Raw genomic sequence first — 18,798 nt, forward strand, 5'->3', positions numbered from 1 at the left:
ATCATTGGATTGAATGTCGACTCTTTACTTTGGAGCTGTGATCTGTCAGATCAGCATGGTAGTCACTTATGCTGCTCATCTTTGGACCTCAGGTGTGGCTTAAGATAACTAACAGCATCAATGGGAGCAACAGGAAGCAACTTGCTCCTCGCCGACCTTCCGCTCCATGGGATGGAGGAGATGACCAGCATGGTGCGGATCACAGGAGGCCATACCAATAACACAGGGCACACAGATAGAGAAGAGACTTCCTTGACTCCAGTGTCTTAAGGACAACCAGGGTCCTCTGGAAAAGACCTGCTGCCAACAGGCCCTGGGGGCAACACGTTACCAGTGGCTGTCAAAGTCGCCGCTGCACTCTTCTTTCCCTTTGAATCCTTCCAGTGCTCTCTCCGAGACATTTGCAGGATATCATTATCATTACCTACAACTGCATAAGATGAGTGACTGTTGACTTGTTTGTGAAGGCAGGTGGAAATTGTCACAAATGATGAGAGGAAGTGGGCACTTTGGTTTGTGGCTCTGACTGGCTTTTCTATGGTGCATGGCATCCTCAACTGCATGCACCTGGCAATTCAGCTCTTCCCACCTTTTCCCCAACCCAAAGCAATGCTGCAAACAAACAAAATAACTTTTCACAGACAACAGCCCCCCCCCCCCCCCCCCCCCCCCCCAATCACCCCCGTTGCTTGGCATCAGTTCATATCTTACCATTCATGACAAGTGCTGGCAGCAACCAAAAAATAGAAAGTGGTGGAATGAAATATAGTTTTTTTTTTATGTGGTTCAAAAATTAAAAAGAAATGGAACATTCTAACATTGTGTAACACGTTCATATGCATACTCTTCTGCAACTACCAACTCTTCCTCTTCTGACATGGTGCAATCTCTGTGGCTTCAACAGAGGTCGAAGGAGGATGCTCCGATCCCTCCTCGGTCTGCTGTTACTCAACATGCTCTGTTTTTGAAGCCTCTTTGTTTATGGTCCCTAAAGCTCAGCATCTATGCCCAGAAGAGCAGAACTTGGAGCATCATGGTGTCTCCAAAGTAAACTACTGCTGCACCTCTCCATGTCCTGCTTTTACTCACTTGTGATGTGAGATATACAAAGATTCTACTGAAGTGTGCTTACCTGAGCTGGTACACGGTCTGCATTAGCCTCATGACAGTGTACCCTCTGAGTCAGTGAACCACCGCTGTGGAGTCATCATCCTCCACCCTCAGAGGGACACCTGCAGGCCATCTGGGAGGTTAAAGACATGAATACAACTCCCAAATTAACAATGTTTTAAGTGATCATTATGCAAATTATTATATTTTCGTAATTGTTAGCATCAAGTCAACGTGAGCAAGTGTTGTATGCCATGTGGCCACTTGATATTTATTCTGTCTGCAGGTGGCTGGCAAAGCACGCTGAGACTCCAGTGATGTCCAGTGGGACCTCCAATGAGTTGACTGAAGGGCCACCTTCAAGTCTTTGCCTCTTCCTGGTGTTCTGTGCTCCACCCTCCTGTAAAGCAGGGAGGGAATGATGGTATGACCTGTGTAAAATAGATGGTGTGCATTTGTTGAGGGCGGATACGAGTGAAAGGCATTGTTTTGCATAAAGACGAGGGTGAGTGCCAGTGATGGATGGACAGGTGAAGATGTGAGAGAGTGCACCAGAACATATAAAGTAGGAGCAGTGGACCACACGACCCGTCGAGCTTGCTCCACCATTCAATACGATAATTGCTGATCTGAGTTTCAACTTCTCTTTCCTGCCCATTCTCAATGTCCTTTGATATCCTGAGAACAGAAATTCATCGACAGTATAAATTGATGTGAGGAGTGGTGTGAGCTGGAGTAGGTATGAGAGGGCATGATGCACATCAGTAGCCGAATGTGCTACTGTATTCTCCTTGCCGGCCCTGCCGAGGTCATTAAACTGATTTTGACATTGAATCTTGTCATGAGGCACCACATTCCTGCTTGCTGACCTCTCTCACTACTTTCTTAGTTTTGCCAGCAGGCTTCCTGCTCCCATCAATAGGAAGCAGTATCTCCCAGTGGGCCCTTACTGCCTGCAGCATCACACCCGGGGAGCAGCGTTGGAAACCTGTGCACTCTGTTCTGTCACTGCCTTGTATCCAGCTCCCAACTCCATTATCCTTCAAATTTCATGTTTTCCCTTCAAATACTGGAGTTGAAATCTAATCATGGTGTTGTCATCGTATGTGCTCAATCTAATAGGTCTGTAAACCTGGATATAATATGTCATTGCAGTCGCTGGAATAAGATGCCGATATGCTGACTACCGGTGACGGGCATGTGATAAGAAGTCACACATCAGGTGGCTCTCCTCCCACGAATCTGGCTCTTTTTTTGCCTGAAAAATGCCCATTAACAACACAAATGATCCTCACAACACGAATAAAACACAGAAGGAAAAGATGCCAAACAGCAGCCAATCCAGAGGACAATGCAGACCAGGAGTGGGAAAAGCCTGGACAAAGCAAATGACTGAACCAGATGACGCATGAGGCAGCAAAATTTGCCAGACGAGAGGGCCCGGCCCACTGCACGAGAAGCCCTCCCACACCAGGGGATCGGTGGAGGATGTTTCTCTCAAGAATTGAGAGAACATCGGGAAGAAACAAAACTGGACATCAAATCTGCGGTTGCCGAAGCCCTGGCAACCATGCAGGTGGCCCTGGACAAGGCGGAAAAGCGATTGGAAGCCCAGGAGGAAACCATTAAAGAACTGGAAAGGGCTGCAACAGACCATAGTGACTGGATTGTTGCCCTGGAAAAGGAGATGGCAAGGCTGGTCGCGCCACAAGGGAATCCGAGGCGAAATGTCGAGGACCAGAAAAATCAGTTGAAGTGGCAAAACCTATGAATTATGGGCCTACCAGAAGTAGGAACCCCACATACTGTGGCCCAAATGCTGGGCAATCTGGTGGGAAGGGACAGCTTCCCCAACCCACCAGAAATTGACAAGAGCCCACCGGTCACTCCGACCAAAGCCCAAACCGGGGAACAGCCAAGGGTGATGATTACAAAAATGCACCGATACCAGGACCAGGAAACAATCCTGTGCTGGGCCAGGCAGTCCAAAAACTGTAACTGGGAAGGTCGCAGCATCTGAACTAATTAGGACATTGGGGCTGACTTGGCCAAGCACCAGGCTGAATTTAACAAAGTGGAGGCCATGCTTTACAGAAGCAGCGTGAGATTCGGAATGCTGCACCCAGCCAAGCTCTGGGTCATGTACCAAAGCAGGGACCACTTTGCCACGGTCTGTACGGTGCGGACAAGTTTGTCGCAGAGAACGGACTGGAAAAGCAGCAGAAGGGGCAGCAATGAAGAGCCCGCAGAGCTCGTCATGTTCAGTTTCCATGCCAGGGGGCAGGGAAACATGGAACTCAACCAAGGCTAACAAAAGAAGCATGAGACGTATGGGGGGGGGGGGGGGGGGGGGGGGGGGGTGCAACAACCTGATCCAAAGGCAAGAAAAACACAGCGAAAACTGGTGTTGAGCTAAATGCAGGAAACCACAATCACCACTGCAAATACTGTGAGGCGGAAGGAAATCACAATGTATGTTTGTAAATAGTTGAAGCCGACCTATGTGTAAATAGTTTTAGTTTTACATGATATTTTCTCTCTTTTTTTTAATTTCCCCACTGTTTGTTCATATTCATATTTGTTTTGTATACCAACAACTCAATAAAAACATTTTTTTTTAAAAGAGACTGATATGCTGCCCTTCCTTCTGGCCTTCCTACATGCCATTGTATCCTTCCCCTTCCCCAGTACATCACTAAGTTAAAATCTAGCCTCTTAATATCCAAGCGTTTGCAGGTAACAATAAATGTAAATGAAGGTAAATTGGATGGCACAGTAGGAGAGTGGTTAGCACAGTTGCTCCACAGCTTCAGGGTCCCAGGTTCGATTCCCGGCTTGGGTCACGTGCGGAGTCTGCACGTTCTCCCCGTGTCTGTGTGGGTTTACTCCGGGTGCTCCAGTTTCCTCCAACGGTCCAAAGATGTGCAAGTTAGGTGGATTGGCCATGCTAAATTACCCTTGGTGTCCAAAAATGTTAGATGGTGTTGCTGGGTTACAGGGATAGGGTGAAGGTGTGGGTTTGGGTGGGGTACTCTTTCCAAGGGCCGGTGCAGACTCGCCAGGCCGAATGGCCTCCTTCTGCACTGTAAATTCTATGATTCTATAATAAATAAGAGCAGTTAACCAATGCAGCAGCTTGACTTTTCAGGGGTTTGTGGTGGAGTGGGAATGCTGCTAGACTGAAAGTTAGTCACTTCAGTAAAATGAAAATGAACTAAATTTGCACCAAAATGTTTTTTCTTGGCATTGTGAAAGTGAATGATTGCTTATCCTTTTTATAGGGAGTTGAGGAGGGTTCTAACTGAAACATAGGCATACAGGTGCCGAAAAAGATTGTGAAGTGATGATGGAAAGTTGTCAGCTCACTATTGAGTAAATGTTTAGCGATCTGTTTGCAGTCATGTGAACTTGAGGAAGAGTGAACAATTTGATAAAAATTGATGTGCTACCGTAACATTCTACACAATAACATTCTGTTTTACATAGCGCTGGGTGACCAGTCGGCAAATGCGGTTTGAAGGCGGATTTCAAGGTCGGTGCAACAAGTTGGTGGATGGCTGTTACTCATTTTGGCAAGCTGGACTCTTACCTCTCCTGCACCGTGCGCTACATATAGATGGTAAGTGTGAAAGCATCTGGTAAATAATGATACATGGGCCTCAATGATACATACACTTCCATACACTGCAGTCACTATTCAAACTGACAGAAAGACCATTGGGCGAATCGCGTCTCGGCCTTTTGGCTAAGATTGAGCCTTTTGGCTCAGATCTGGTATGTCTCACTTGTGGGGACCATGAATTGGATTCAATTTGAATTGGAGCAGGCAAGGTTCTGGATTAGGCGTTCGCCTCTGATCCACTCTCTGAGCCCTGGCTTTGTAATTCAGATAAAGTAATAAAAAAAAACTCTATAAACAAAAAAAAAAGACCATTGGGCAAATATTGGGTTTCGGAAACACCAGTCGGGAGAACTTTGGCTTTATCTAAGGAAATAACAGAGCACCCTTTCTGTAATTTTATTTTGTGCATTGTGGGAATCCGGACAGTAAGCCAGCAATTGTAGAGACTGGGGATGAGCATAGTACCAGGGTCAGGCTGGCTAAGAGGGAGGGTAGGCTGGGGAAGGTCAAACTCGGTAGGTCTGGAGTGTATCTGCTTCAATGCATGGAGTATAACAGGTAAGACAGATGAACTTAAGCCTTGATTCACGAGCGGAACTTGAATGTGGTTGCTATAACGGTAACTTGGTTTAAAAAAGGGACAGAACTGGCAGCTAAATATCCCAGGATATAGGTGTTTTAGGCGAGACAGGGAGGAAGGTAAAAGAAGTGAGTGAGTTGCTCAGAAACAGGAAGGGGGCAGGATGGGGTGTACTTCAGGCCTCCCAACAGCCCACAGGAATTTCAAGAACAGATATGTAAGCAGATTCTGGATAGATGTAGAAATAATAGGGTTGTTGTAATGGGAGACTTTAGTTTTCCTCATTTTGATTGGAAATTCCTTGGGGCTAGTGGTCAGGATGGTGAGGAATTTGTTAAGTGTGTCTTAGAAAGTTTTTGGAACAATATGTGGATAGCCCGACCAGAGAGGGGGCTATATTGGACCTAGTACTTGGGAACGAGCCCGGCCAGGTCATCAAAGTTGCAGAGAGAGAACATGTGGCGAAGAGTGACCACAATTTCTTAAACTTTCGGATACTCATGGAAAAGGACAAGTGAAAAGGGTTAAGGTGCTAAATTGGGGGAAGGCTAACTACAGCCAGATTAGGCAGGATTTGGAGGCTGTTGTTTGGGAAAGGCTGTTTTGAGGGTAAATCCACATTTGGCATGTGGGAGTCTTTTAAGGAGCAGCTGATGGGAGTGCAGGAAAGGCATGTGTCGGTAAAAAGGAAAGACGGGAAAGGCAGAATTCGGGAACCATGGGTGACCAGGGAAATTGAGAATCTTGTCAAAAAGAAATAAGATGCATATGTGAGGTCTAGGCAACTAAAAACATAAAGCATTGGGGAATAAAGGAAAGTAGAAAAGAGCTCAAGCAGGGAGTTAGGAGGGCAAAAGGGGGTCACAAAATGTCCTTGGCAGACAGGATTAAGGAGAATCCCAAGGCATTTTATACGTACATTAGGAACAAGGGGGTAGCCAGAGAAAGAGTTGGTCCACTCGAGGACAAAGGAGGGTATTATGTGTAGAACCAGAGGAAGTAGGTGAGGTCCTCAATGAATATTTTTGCATCGGTGTTCACAAAGGAGAGGGACAGGTTGATTGGTTGTGTCTCAAAGGGACGTGTAAACACTTTACAACAGGTCGTTATTACGAGGTACAACAGGTCGTTATTACGAGGGAGGAAGTATTAGGTATGGTTAAAAAGCATTACAGTAGACAAATACCCAGGGCCAGATGGCATCTATCCCAGATTACTGAGGGTGACAAGAGATGAAATCGCTGGGCCTCTGACAGAAATCTTTGTGTCCTCGTTGGCCACAGGTGAGATTCCAGAAGATTGGAGGATAGCCAATGTTGTACCGTTATTTAAGAAGGATTGCAAGGATAATCCGGGTAAATATAGACCAGTGAGCTTGATGTCAGCGATAGTGAAATTGTTGGAAAAGATTCTCAGAGATAGAATCTATGCACATTTGGAAGTGAATGGCCTTGTTAGCGACAGGCAGAATGGTTATGTACGTGGGAGGTCATGTGTTACTAATTTAATTGAATTTGAGGAGGTGACAAAAGTGATTGATGAGGGAAGGGCTGTGGATGTTGTCTACATGGACTTTAGTAAAGCATTTGATAAGGTCCTCATGGGAGGCTGGTGCAAAAGATTCGATCACATGGGGTCAGGGGTGAACTAGCTAGATGGATCCAGAACTGGCTTGGTCATAGAAGACAGAGGGTAGCAATGGAAGGGTGTTTTTCCAAATGGAGGTCTGTAATTAGTTGTTCTGCAAGGATCAGTACTGGGACCTCTGCTGTTTGTAATATATATAAATGACTTGGACAAGAACATAGCGGGTCTGATTAGGAAGTTTGTAGATGATACTAAGATTTTAGGAGTTGCGGATAGTGATAAAGATTGTAAGATATAGATAGGCTGCAAAATTGTGCAGCAAAATGGCAGATGGAATTTAACCCGGACAAATGCGAGGTGATGCATTTTGGTAGATCCAATTCAGGTGGGAGCTATAAAATAAACGGCAGAACCATCAGGAGCGTAGAGACACAGATCTGGACGTGCAGGTCCACAGATCCTTAAAAGTGACAGCACAGGTGGAAATGGTGGTAAAGAAAGCATATGGCATGATTGCCTTCATAGAACGGGGTATCGAGTATAAAAGCTCGAAAATTATGTTACAGTTATGTAGAACGTTGGTTAGGCCACGTTTGGAATACCGTGTCCAATTCTGGTCACCGCATTACCAGAAGGACGTGGAGGCTTTGGAGAGAGTACAGAAATAGTTTACCAGTATGTTGCCTGGTATGGAGGGTATTAGCTACGAGGAGAGATTGAATAAACTGGGATTGTTCTCCATAGAGACGGAGGCTGAGGGGCGACCTGATAGAAGTTTGTAAAATTATTAGGGGGAGAGATAGGGTGAACAGTTGGAGGCTTTTTCCCAGGGTGGAAATGACAATTACAAGGGGCACAAGTTCAAGGTGAGCTGGGAAAGGTTCAGTGGAGATGTGCGGGGCAAGTTTTTAAATACAGAGGGTGGTGTTGGCCTGGAATGCACTGCCAAGTGAGGTGGTAACAGCCTCCCCGAACAGGTGCCGGAATGTGGCGACTAGGGGCTTTTCACAGTAACTTCATTGAAGCCTACTCGTGACAATAAGCGATTTTCATTTCATTTCATGTTAGCGACCTTTAAGACTTATCTGGATAGGCATATGAACAGATGGGGTATAGACGGGGCGGTTGGTCTAGATAGGACACGTGATCGGCGCAGGCTTGGAGGGCCGAAGGGCCTGTTCCTATGCTGTTTTGTTCTTTGTATTACCCATTGGTGGCAGTGCTCTATGGTTCCCTGTATAAATGACCTGGGACAACAGCAATTTCATCATGTTTCGAGTATTGATTTTATCATGGTTTTTATTTATAGTATTTATTTTGGTGCAGAGTTAACCTCCAACTTGAGTCAAATTCAAGGTTTCATATTTGCTGGAAGTCGAGTGGTGAACTGAACATACCTGTTAAGAGTTTTTTTTAAATTGGTCAGTTGTTTACTCCTAAGACTAAATGAAACAGCAAAGCTGGAATTTCTATGGAACCTACAATAATTTTAAAATTCATAAGGCTTTTCCAAGGAATAAGGGAAATGTGACTGCAAGCTAAAGGAGAAATGTGGAGAGGTAATTAAAAACTTGATGAAAGGAATGGGTGGGGGCGTAAACAGAGAGGAAACCTCTGGGGCAGAATGTGCGCTGTAGTGGCAAACTTGAGGGTTTAGAGAGATAATTCCAGAGAATGGGACTTGGACAATCCCTTTGCAACAGAACTGTGTATGTACCCACAAAGCAAGGACTGCAGCAGTTCAAGAAGGCAACACACCCCACCTCCTCCTTGAGGGCAATAAATGTTGGCCTAGCCAGTGACGCCCAAGTCCCCTGAAAAAAGTTAAATAATGAAGACACCAGTGGAGTTGCAAATAGAGGATGATGCTCAAGAGTTGTGAGACAGGGTTTGAGAGAATTGTTGGGCTCGAAAGATTACAGAGATTGGAAGGAGCAAGGTTGTGAACCGCTTTTTAGAAAAGAAAAAATTAGAATTTGAAATTTCAGGCATTGGGAGATCAGGACTTGTGGATGTCAATGACAATGGGAGGCGCGGGGTGGGATTAATTGGCAAAGGAACCATGGCATGTTCCATCTTGTAGATGATGCACACTGCTGCCATTCTGCCAGTTTTAAAAAATATATTTTTATTCTCCTTTATTCACATTTTCTCCCAAATTTGCACCCACCAACAATAGACAATAATCAGTAACAAATATGTCAATCCCCATATCAATAACAACGATCCCATCCTCCCACCAAACCCTAAACATTAGCCTGCATGTTCACATAAACAAATGACAAAAAAGAATCAGGAATCGGCCATAGAAACCATTAACTCACACAGTTTCTCTCCCCCCCCCCCCCCCCCCCCCACCCCCAACGAATGTTCGATGTTATCCAATTCTTGAAAGTGCATAATGAATAATGCCCATGAATTGTAGAACCCCTCCATCCTTCCCCTCGGTTCAAACTTAACCATCTCAAGAGTCAAGAATTCCAACAAGTCCCCCCCCGCCACACCAGGGCTCAGGGTGGAGAGGCTGCTCTCCAACCCATCAGGATCTGCCTTCAGGCGATCAACGCGGCGAAGGCTACAACATCTGCCTCCGCACCTGTTTCCAACCCCGGCTGGTCCGACACCCTGAATATGGCCTCCCGGGGCCCGGGTCCAGTTTCATGTGCACCACTTTAGAGATTACCCTAAAAACCTCCTTCCTGTAATCTTCCAGCTTTGGATAGGACCAAAACATATGAACATGATTAGCCCCCCCCCTCCCCCCACTTCACACACATGTTCTACTCCTTCAAAGAATCGGCTCATCCTTGCTCTCGTGAGGTGTGCTCTGTATACCACCTTCAGCTGAATCACCCCAACCCCGTGCACGAGGTGGAGGCGTTCACTCTCCAGAGCACCTGAGACCAGAACCTCTCCTCCATATCCAACTCTTCCTCCCACTTTGCTTTGATCCCTTCCAGTGGTGGCTTCACCTCTTCCAAAATAGCTCCGTAAACCGCCGACACTACCCCCTTCTCCAGTCCCCTGTCGTCAGCACCTCCTCCAGTAATGTGGAGGCCGGCTCCAATGGGTAGCTCTGTATCTCCTTTCCGGCAAAATCTCGAACCTGCATGTATCTTAACATTTCCCCCTGCTCCAGCCCATACTTCGCTTCCAGCTCCTTCAATCCTGCAAACCGACCCCTAAGAAACAAATCTTTAAGCGTCTTAATCCCCTTCTCCACCCATTTCTGAAAACTTCCGTCCCATTTCCCTGGCTCAAATCTGTGGTTCCCCCGAATCGGCATTTCCCTTGACCCTGCCCCCAACCTGAAGCGTTGGAGAAACTGCCTCCAAATTCTCAATGAAGCTATTATTACTGGACACTTTGACTATTTCCCCGGGGGCATCGGGAGTGGTGCTGTTGCTAGTGCTTTCAATCCCAACCCTCCACACTAACCCTCCTCCATTCTGACCCACTGGGAATCAACCCCTCTGACCGAGCTCTGCACATTCTCCACATTCACTGCCCAGTAGTAATTCATCAGGTTCGGAAGATCCAAACCCCCTCCCTGCCTGCCTTCCCCTCTGTAACAGCACCTTTCTAACTCTGGCCACCTTCCCTCCCCATATGAACGATGTAATAATTCCCTCAGTCTCTCTGAAAAATGCCTTTGGCAGGAAAATCGGCAGGCATTGGAAAATAAACAGAAATCGTGACGACATGTTCATTTTAACCGCCTGTACCCAATCCGCCAGTAACAGAGGGAGACCATCCCACCTTGCCAGATCAGCTTTCACTCTCTCCAAACTAGAAAGGTTGTACCTGCGGAGCCCCCCCTCCTATTTCCAGGCAACCTGCACCCCCAGGTATATAAAGTGAGTCTCTGCCCTACGGAATGGCAGCCCCCCCACCCCTGCCTCCACCCCTGCCTTCACCCCCAGCCAAGACACCACAAAATACTCACTCTTGTTGAGATTTAGTTGGTACCCCGAAAAAGACCAAACACCCGAAGCAGCTCCAATATTCCCCTCGGTTCCGACACATGCAGCAGCAAGTCATCGGCATATATGGACACCCTATGCTCTACCCCCCCCCCCCCCCCCCCCCCCCCCCCCCGGCACTATTTATTTCCATATCCCCGAACTTATTTTGCTAGTGGTTGAGGGAGAATGTTTAAGATGGTGGATGAGGTACCGATCAAGCAGTCTACTTTAACCAGAATTGTGTTGAGTTATTTGAGTGTTGTTGGAGCTGCACTCAGCCAGGCAAGTGGATAATGTTCCATCACACCCCTGACTTGTAGATGGTAGACAGGCTTTGGGGAGTCGGGAAGTAAGTTACACACCACAGAATCCCCAACTTCTGAGCTGCTCTTGTAGTATTTTTGGCTGGGCCAGTTAAGTTTCTCATCAATGGTAACCCCCCCACCTCATTGATATTGATAGTAGGGGATTCAGGTGATAATGATTCCTTTGAACATCATTGGGGAGATGGTTAGAGTGTCTTTTTGGAAGTGGTTATTGTTTGGCACTTGTGTCTCACAAATGTAACTTGTCACTCCAAGCCTGAATGTTGTCTGGGTCTTGCTACATATGGACACTGACTGCTCCAGTGTCTGAGGAGTCACAAATGGTGCTGAACATGTGTAATATGCACATTGGGCTAAACAGCTGGCTTATAATGCAGAACAAGACCAGCAGCGCAGGTTCAATTCTTGTACCTGCCTCCCCGAACAGACGCCGGAATGTGGTGACTAGGGGCTTTTCACAGTAACTTCATTGAAGCCTACGTGTGACAATAAGTTATTATTATTAATAATAATCATCAGTGAACATCTCCACTTCAAACTTTATGATGAAGGGAAGACATTGATGAAGCAGCTGAAGGCGGTGGAACCTGGACACTGGAAATGCTACAATGATGTCTGGGACTGAGACAATTTGCCTTCACCAACCACAGTCATTGTGCAAGGTGGGATGCAAAAGATGCTGCTGAATGGATGGATTCACTCTTAGTGACAAAATGTTCATGGGGCTAAGGGAGAGAGGTTTAAGAGACAGTTTGATCATGGAGAGAAGAAACAATGGTTACTTTTGTTTTACAGGATAGATCTGGTGTAATGAGGTAGTTTTGGAAGAAGAAAGAGAGGCCCCTATTTGCAATTTGATGTGGCCCTGCCAGAACTAGTGATGAATGGCTAAACCAGTTATATGCCAGGTACCTATGTATTTGAAGGAGTGAAGGTGTGGGCACCTTTCGGCGACATGAGCAGGATGGAAGTGAGTAAGGGTTTTGTTGGGGACCAAGCCAACAAAGGTGGAGGTGAGGGAGTCATTGAGTAAATAGAAATATTGTGATGAATGAGTGGCCAGAGGCTAAGCAGTTGGGAGCTTTCAAGTGCAGTTGTAACTATCATGGGGGAGGCTGTTTTCCAAGGTTGGATGTGGAAAGAAGTGGGTATGGAATAAGGTTGGGGGATGTGGATGGTGAGCGATACAATGAAATAGTCAGATGATAATAGCATTGTAACTAATTTCAACACAGAGTCATGTTGACATCAGGGTTTTTCATACTCCGTTTGTTCGGAATGTGTTGAAGTTTTCCAGTGCTACTAATTTTGTTACTTTTACTTTTAATGAAGAGTGGAGGATTTGTTTCTCTCACACTGAGGGATATTGGTACTGTAGAATGCTTTCTTTACATCTTCTGCTTTTCCTCTCCCCTCAGCTGACATCATCCAGAATCAGTACATCATCTGTCCTCACTCTGAAAACTATTGATATTCAAGGACTCTTCTTGAATTTTAACCTTTCTCCATGATACTAATTTGGCATTTCTGTTCTACTTTATCAATTATTTCCAGACGTAATTGGGTCAAAGCTGCATAAACTTGGTTTACTAAGAGGCGATGGAGGAATTCCTTTGACAGCATCTTCCAAGCCCGTGACATCTGTCACCTAAAAGGGCAAGAGCAGCAAATGGGTACACCACCACCCCCAAGTTCTCCTCCAAGCCACACACCATCCTGACTTGGAACTATATTTCCGTTCCTGCACTGTTGCTGGATCAAAGTCCTGGAACTCCCTCCCTGACAACATTGAGGGTGTACTTAAATCACATAGGCTGCAGCGTTTCAAGACCCTTCTGAAAGGCATTTAGGGATGGGCAATAAAATTGCTGGCCTAGCCAATGAAGCCCATGTCCTGTTAAAGGAAGGCTGGTCCAGCCTAGATTCCAGGACAGTCCAACATGTCCCTTGTGATTAATAAATGTTAAGGTATTGACATCAGTGTACACAAGTCTGTTTATTCATTTCAAAACACTTGGTGCTTTAAAAAAATAATTTCATGGAATGTGAGTGTCGCTGGCAACACCAGATTTTGTGCCAATACCGAATAGGATGTCAAATTATTTTTCTTGGTTCAGATAGGTGTGTACTAATTGTGCTCTTCTGTAATGCTTTTGTAGGGAAAGATTCTCTCAGTATGACACACTGGATGTTCCATCAAGAAGCACTACAAGAGTACATCCTACTCTGTTGTCAGAATTCCACTGGAGGACTGCTTGACAAACCTGGCAAGTGAGTGGTAATTTTATACTGGTTGCACAGTACCTTGTCACTTGATTTGACAAGCTGATGTCTGGACTAACCGGTTTCTGACTGTTGAAGTAAAATATTAATTGGAGATCCATCCTTAATGAGTGACTCTGATAAAAGGTATGCATATAAAGTGCCGCCTTGTCAGCTTTATTGTGGAATGAACTGTCTCATAGGGGACCTAAGAGACTGGGTAAGAAACTTAGTTGGTGGGAGAGGTTACGATTTCTTGACATACTGTGCAATTGAATTATGAGCACAAATTACCATTTAAGACCTGGTTGTCTCGGTTCATTGTCAGAAAAGAATTATGTGCACTGCTTCATCACACAGAATGTTTTAAAATTGCCCCCTCAACTTTTAGATGCACCCTAAGCATCACTTCTGAATTGTGATGTATTATTTTCTGTTTCATGAAGCCGTCTGTCTTTTTTGTTGTTGTCAGTGTTTCAATAATTATCTCTTTATTTGGATCTGCTGTTGAACACAGACACACTTTCTTGGATACTGGTCAGGCTCACCAAGTTTGCCGATTGGAGCTTTTGTTGGCTTGCAAGATGTAGGAGGTACATTGACTGTTTTATTTTGTTGGAGAACTGCAGAAACAGGTTTAGGGTAATGAAGCAGTAACTGACAGGAAAGCAAACTCGTCCTAACATCTGTTAGCCTCTGATTGTAATGAAAAATACAATCTCAAGCCTTGTGTTGATTAATATCGGGTATAATCTGACAGTTTGCTGAAACGGTGGCAGTTAAACCAATTATATTAGCATAGTGAGCCTCTTCTCTCCTATTTAACCCAAGAGCACCTCTGACCTTGTAATAAATTTGACTACAGATACTTCATGACTGGAGAAATTAAATGTGGGCCATGAGACATACCAGTTTTTGTGGATCAAAAGATCTGACTCCATATTTCAATGCTGTAGCGTTGAACGTCGTCAAATGTGTTTTCCCCCACAGGTCAAGGGATTTTTACCATACCTGTTATTGTCTAAGTGGGCTCTCGGTGGCACAGCACTTTGGTGGTGGAGACCTTCTGCACAAAGTCATTGTGGGTGACGAAAACAACCGGCTGGTAAGCAATGTTTGGTTCATTGAATCATCGAAAATAGGAGCAGGAGGAGGCCACTCAGCCCTTCCAATCTGCTTCGCCATTCATTATGATCATGGCTGATTGTCCAACTCAATAACCTAATCCTGTTTCTCCCCCCCACCCCCCGCAATATCCTTTTATTCCCATCGCCCTAAGGGCTACATCTAACTGCTTCTCAAAAACATACAATGTGTTGGCCTCAACTATTTTCTGTGATAACGAATTCCACAGGACGACCACCCTCTGGGTGAAGAAATTGCTCCTCATCTCTGTCCTAAATGGTCTACCCTGTGTCCTCAGACTGTGATTCCTGGTTCTGGACACATCCACAATTGGGAACGTCCTTACGGCATCTACCCTGTCTAGTCATAGAGGATATGTGGGGCAATTAAATAAAAGCAACTCTGAAAGAATGGCCATGAAATACAGAGCTTCCTGGAGGAACCGGCTTCCACGTTGCTGGAGGAGGTGCTGACAGCAAGGGGAATGGAGAAGGGGGCAGTGTCAGCGGTGTACGGAGCTATGTTGGAAAAGGATAAGGCACCACTGGAGGCGATCAAAGCTGAGTGGGAGGAAGAGTTGGGAGAGGTTATAGAGGAGGGGGTCTGGTGTGAGGTGCTCCGGAGAGTGAATGCCTCCGCCTCATGTGCGAGGTTGGGGCTGATACAGCTGAAGGTGGTATACAGGGCACACCTCACGAGGGCGAGGATGAGCCGATTCTTTGAAGGAGTAGAAGATGTGTGTGAATGTTGTTGGGGTGGGGGGGGTGGCGCTAATCATGTTCATATGTTTTGGTCCTGTCCAAAGCTTGGGGAGTACTGGAAGGAGGTGTTTAGGGTCATTTCCAAGGTGGTGCGTGTGAAACTAGACCCGGGTCCCCGGGAGGCCATATTCGGGGTGTCGGACCAGCCAGGGTTGGAAACGGGGGCGGAGGCAGATATCGTAGCCTTCGCCTCGTTGATCGCCCGAAGGCGGATCCTGCTGGGATGGAGAGCGGCCTCTCCACCCTGTGCCCTGGCGTGGGGAGGGGACCTGTTGGAATTCTTGACCCTTGAGAAGGTTAAGTTCGAATTGAGGGGAAGCTCGGAGGGGTTCTACAAGTCATGGGCACTATTTATTATGCACTTTCAAGAACTGGATAACATTGAACATTAGTTGGGGGGGGGGTTGGGTGGAGGGGGGCTGTGTATATTAAAGATGGCTATGGGTAATCCCTGATTCCCCTTTTGTCATTTGTTTATGTTAACATGCGGGCTGATGTTTGGGGGTTGGTGGGAGGATGGGATTGTTGTTATTGTTATGGGGTTTGAGATATTTATTGTTGATTATTGTTTGTTGTTGGTGGGTGTAAATACAGGAGAAAATGTGAAAAAGGAGAATAAAATTTTTTTATTATTTTTTTAAAATGGCCATGAAATATGTAAAAATGTTAGAAAGTTAGAGAGGGCAATCAAACTCTAAATATTTTCCCCATCCGTTGTTTTTAATCTAACATTTGTGATGTAGATGTATTTAACCTTGAATAAAAATGATTTTATATTGTTAGCATTGACTGACGTTTGTAAAACCCTGATTATTACTGAATCTTGTTAAATTGTAGGCTGTTTTCCCTGATACAGTTAGTTATTCTAGCACAGTGGGTAGCATTGTTGCTTCACAGCTCCAGGGTCCTAGGTTCGATTCCTGACTTGGGGCACTGTCTGTGTGGAGTCTGCAATTTTCTCCGTGTCTGCGTGGGTTTCCTTCGGGTGCTCCAGTTTCCTCCCACAAGTCTCAAAAGACGTTTATATTAGGTGAATTGGGCATTCTGAATTCTCCCTCTGTGAACCCGAACAGGCGCCAGAATGTGGCGACTAGGGGCTTTTCACAGTAACTTCATTGCAGTGTTAATGTAAGCCTATTTGTGACAATAATAAATATTATTATTCAGTATAGTTTTGTCTCGAAGATGGATACTAGCACTCATTAAGGTGAAATATTTCAGGCATAATTTGCATGCTGGTCAAAGAGCTGAGCAATATGGCTGTACAAATCTGAGGAATTCCTCCATTGCAACCCTCCATACTTATTCAATTTAAAGCAGTAACCCTCGCCTAGTTCAAGAGAATTGTTTCCACCTCCACAAATCTTTAACAATCTCGATTGCAGATCTCCGACCTGATGACAGACAGCCATTTCCGAGGCTCTTGATTAACAGCCACTTATTTTCTTTGTCGATGCTCTCGTTGAACCGGTGTGAGTTCTGTTCACTGTCCCCAGTTTTGTAATAGTGGCAGAATTTTACAAGTAATGATTAGGTTGCGGCCTAGAATTCTAGTCGAAGGCTTGAGCATAAAATTATAGGCTGACATTCCAGTCTGGGACTGAGTGAGTAAAAGATCCCTTGGCACTGTTTCAAAGAAGAGCAGAGAATTTATCCGTTAAAATTTATTTATAGTCATGGCCAATATTTATCCCTCAATCAACATTTAAAAAATTATCTTGCCATTTTGCTGTTTATTGGAGCTTGCTGTGAGCAAATTGGATGCTGTGTTTCTTGCATTGAACAATGACGACACTACAAATGCACTTCATTACCTGAGAAGTGTTATGGGATGCCCTGAGATAATTGTTTTGTAAATGCTTTTTTTAAGATACAAATTCTGCAAGTGTTTACTTCTATTTTTTTTAAACCAAAAGGTTGACGATACAATTTGGCCATTAGATTCTACCTTCCTCCCTCCACCCATAAATATCAGTCTTCTTGGTAGCAGCTTCTCAATAATAGCTATTTGGAATCATATGATAAAGGAAATAGGAGCAGGAATAGGCGATATAGCCCATCGAGCCTGGTCTCATTCAATAGCATCATGGCTGATCTGATTGTGGTCTTAACTCCACTTTCCTGTCTGCCCCCCTTAACCCTTAAACTCCCTTGTCAATCAATAATGAATGAATGAATGAATATCGCTTATTGTCACGAGTAGGCTTCAGTGAAGTTACTGTGAAAAGCCCCTAGTCGCCACATTCCGGCGCCTGTCCGGGGAGGCTGGTACGGGAATCGAACCGTGCTGCTGGCCTGCTTGGTCTGCTTTAAAAGCCAGCGATTTAGCTGAGTGAGCTAAACCAGCCCCTCAATGACATAGCCTCCACTGATCTTTGAAAGAATTCCAAAGACTAACAGTTCTCTGAAAGGAGAAATTTCAATTGAGTATTTATTGCGGTTTTATTTATATTTATTTATAGAAATGGGAATATATATTGTTAAATATCTCTATTTTTCAACAGGAACCAATTCATCCTGTATACAACATTGGTCCTGAAAATGTAGCACGAGCTATTATGCACTTCTTCAAGCTGCCAGTTCCACAGATGAAGAATAGTTCAAATTAAATTCATTATGCATTCAAAATAATTAAATTTGCGAGTACTAATTCTGTAACCTGAGTGCAGAGAATTGTGGTTCACAAAGTAAAATGATTCAACATGAAGCAGGAACCAGTATCAAGTTATTTGCTTCTTACAACAACAGCACAAAAGCAATCGGCACTGCCTATACTTTGTCTGACTCATCCAGTCAATGTACAGCAACTTGCTTCCAAATGCTGCAGAAACAGAGACTGGTACCTGAAAGTGTTCTTCGTTTCATGACTGAATCTTTCAGAGAAATTACTAGGATTGGTGTAAATAGAGCACTGTGCTTTTTACTGGCTTCAAAGTAATTTATCGCAGTGGCAATAAAAATAATCTTTTCAAGCATTCTACTTTGTCTGCATTAATTGTCAGTGTTTCAGAACAGTTCTTTGCGCTTTTCTTTTTCTAAAGAAAAGGATCGTGTGCATACTAAATAACTCAAATGACAATGTATCAAACTTGGATCGAACAATTTGCTGTATGTTTTGCGAATCACAGCATCATAATAAAATGGGTTTAATTGAGAAAATTATGAGTCGTAGGACCTTGGCAGCACAGCAGCATAGTGGTTAGCATAATTGCTTCACTGCTCCAGGGTCCCAGGTTCGTTTCCCGGCTTGGGTCACTGTGCGGAGTTTGCACGTTCTCCCCGTGTGTGCATGGGTTTCCTCCGGGTGCTCCGGTTTCCTCCCACAGTCCAAAGATGTGCAGATTAAGTGGATTGGCTGTGCTAAATTGCCCTTAGTGTCCAAAATTTCCCTTAATGTTGGGTGGGGCTACTGGGTTATGGGGATAGGGTGGAGGTGTGGGCTTGGGTATCGATGGGTTGA

At 45.0% G+C, this 18,798-nt stretch overlaps 1 protein-coding gene across 3 annotated transcripts in view; it reads left to right on the plus strand.

Moving 5' to 3' along the window:
• fntb (farnesyltransferase, CAAX box, beta) overlaps positions 1 to 18,315 on the plus strand; it is a 123,900-nt gene extending 105,585 nt beyond the window's left edge. For 2 of the 3 annotated variants that reach the window (XM_038785093.1, XM_038785100.1), the window contains exons 9-12: positions 4,597 to 4,729; positions 13,350 to 13,461; positions 14,443 to 14,557; positions 17,843 to 18,315. In XM_038785093.1, coding sequence (XP_038641021.1) covers positions 4,597 to 4,729; positions 13,350 to 13,461; positions 14,443 to 14,557; positions 17,843 to 17,947 — 465 coding nt within the window. In that variant the 3' untranslated portion in view covers positions 17,948 to 18,315. The remainder of the gene's footprint in view (positions 1 to 4,596; positions 4,730 to 13,349; positions 13,462 to 14,442; positions 14,558 to 17,842) is intronic. The other variant, XM_038785110.1, reaches the window with a different exon arrangement.
• Positions 18,316 to 18,798: the final 483 nt, after the last annotated feature.

The sequence above is a fragment of the Scyliorhinus canicula genome, chromosome 2 (assembly GCF_902713615.1).
Source record: "Scyliorhinus canicula chromosome 2, sScyCan1.1, whole genome shotgun sequence".
Taxonomy (NCBI): domain Eukaryota; kingdom Metazoa; phylum Chordata; class Chondrichthyes; order Carcharhiniformes; family Scyliorhinidae; genus Scyliorhinus; species Scyliorhinus canicula.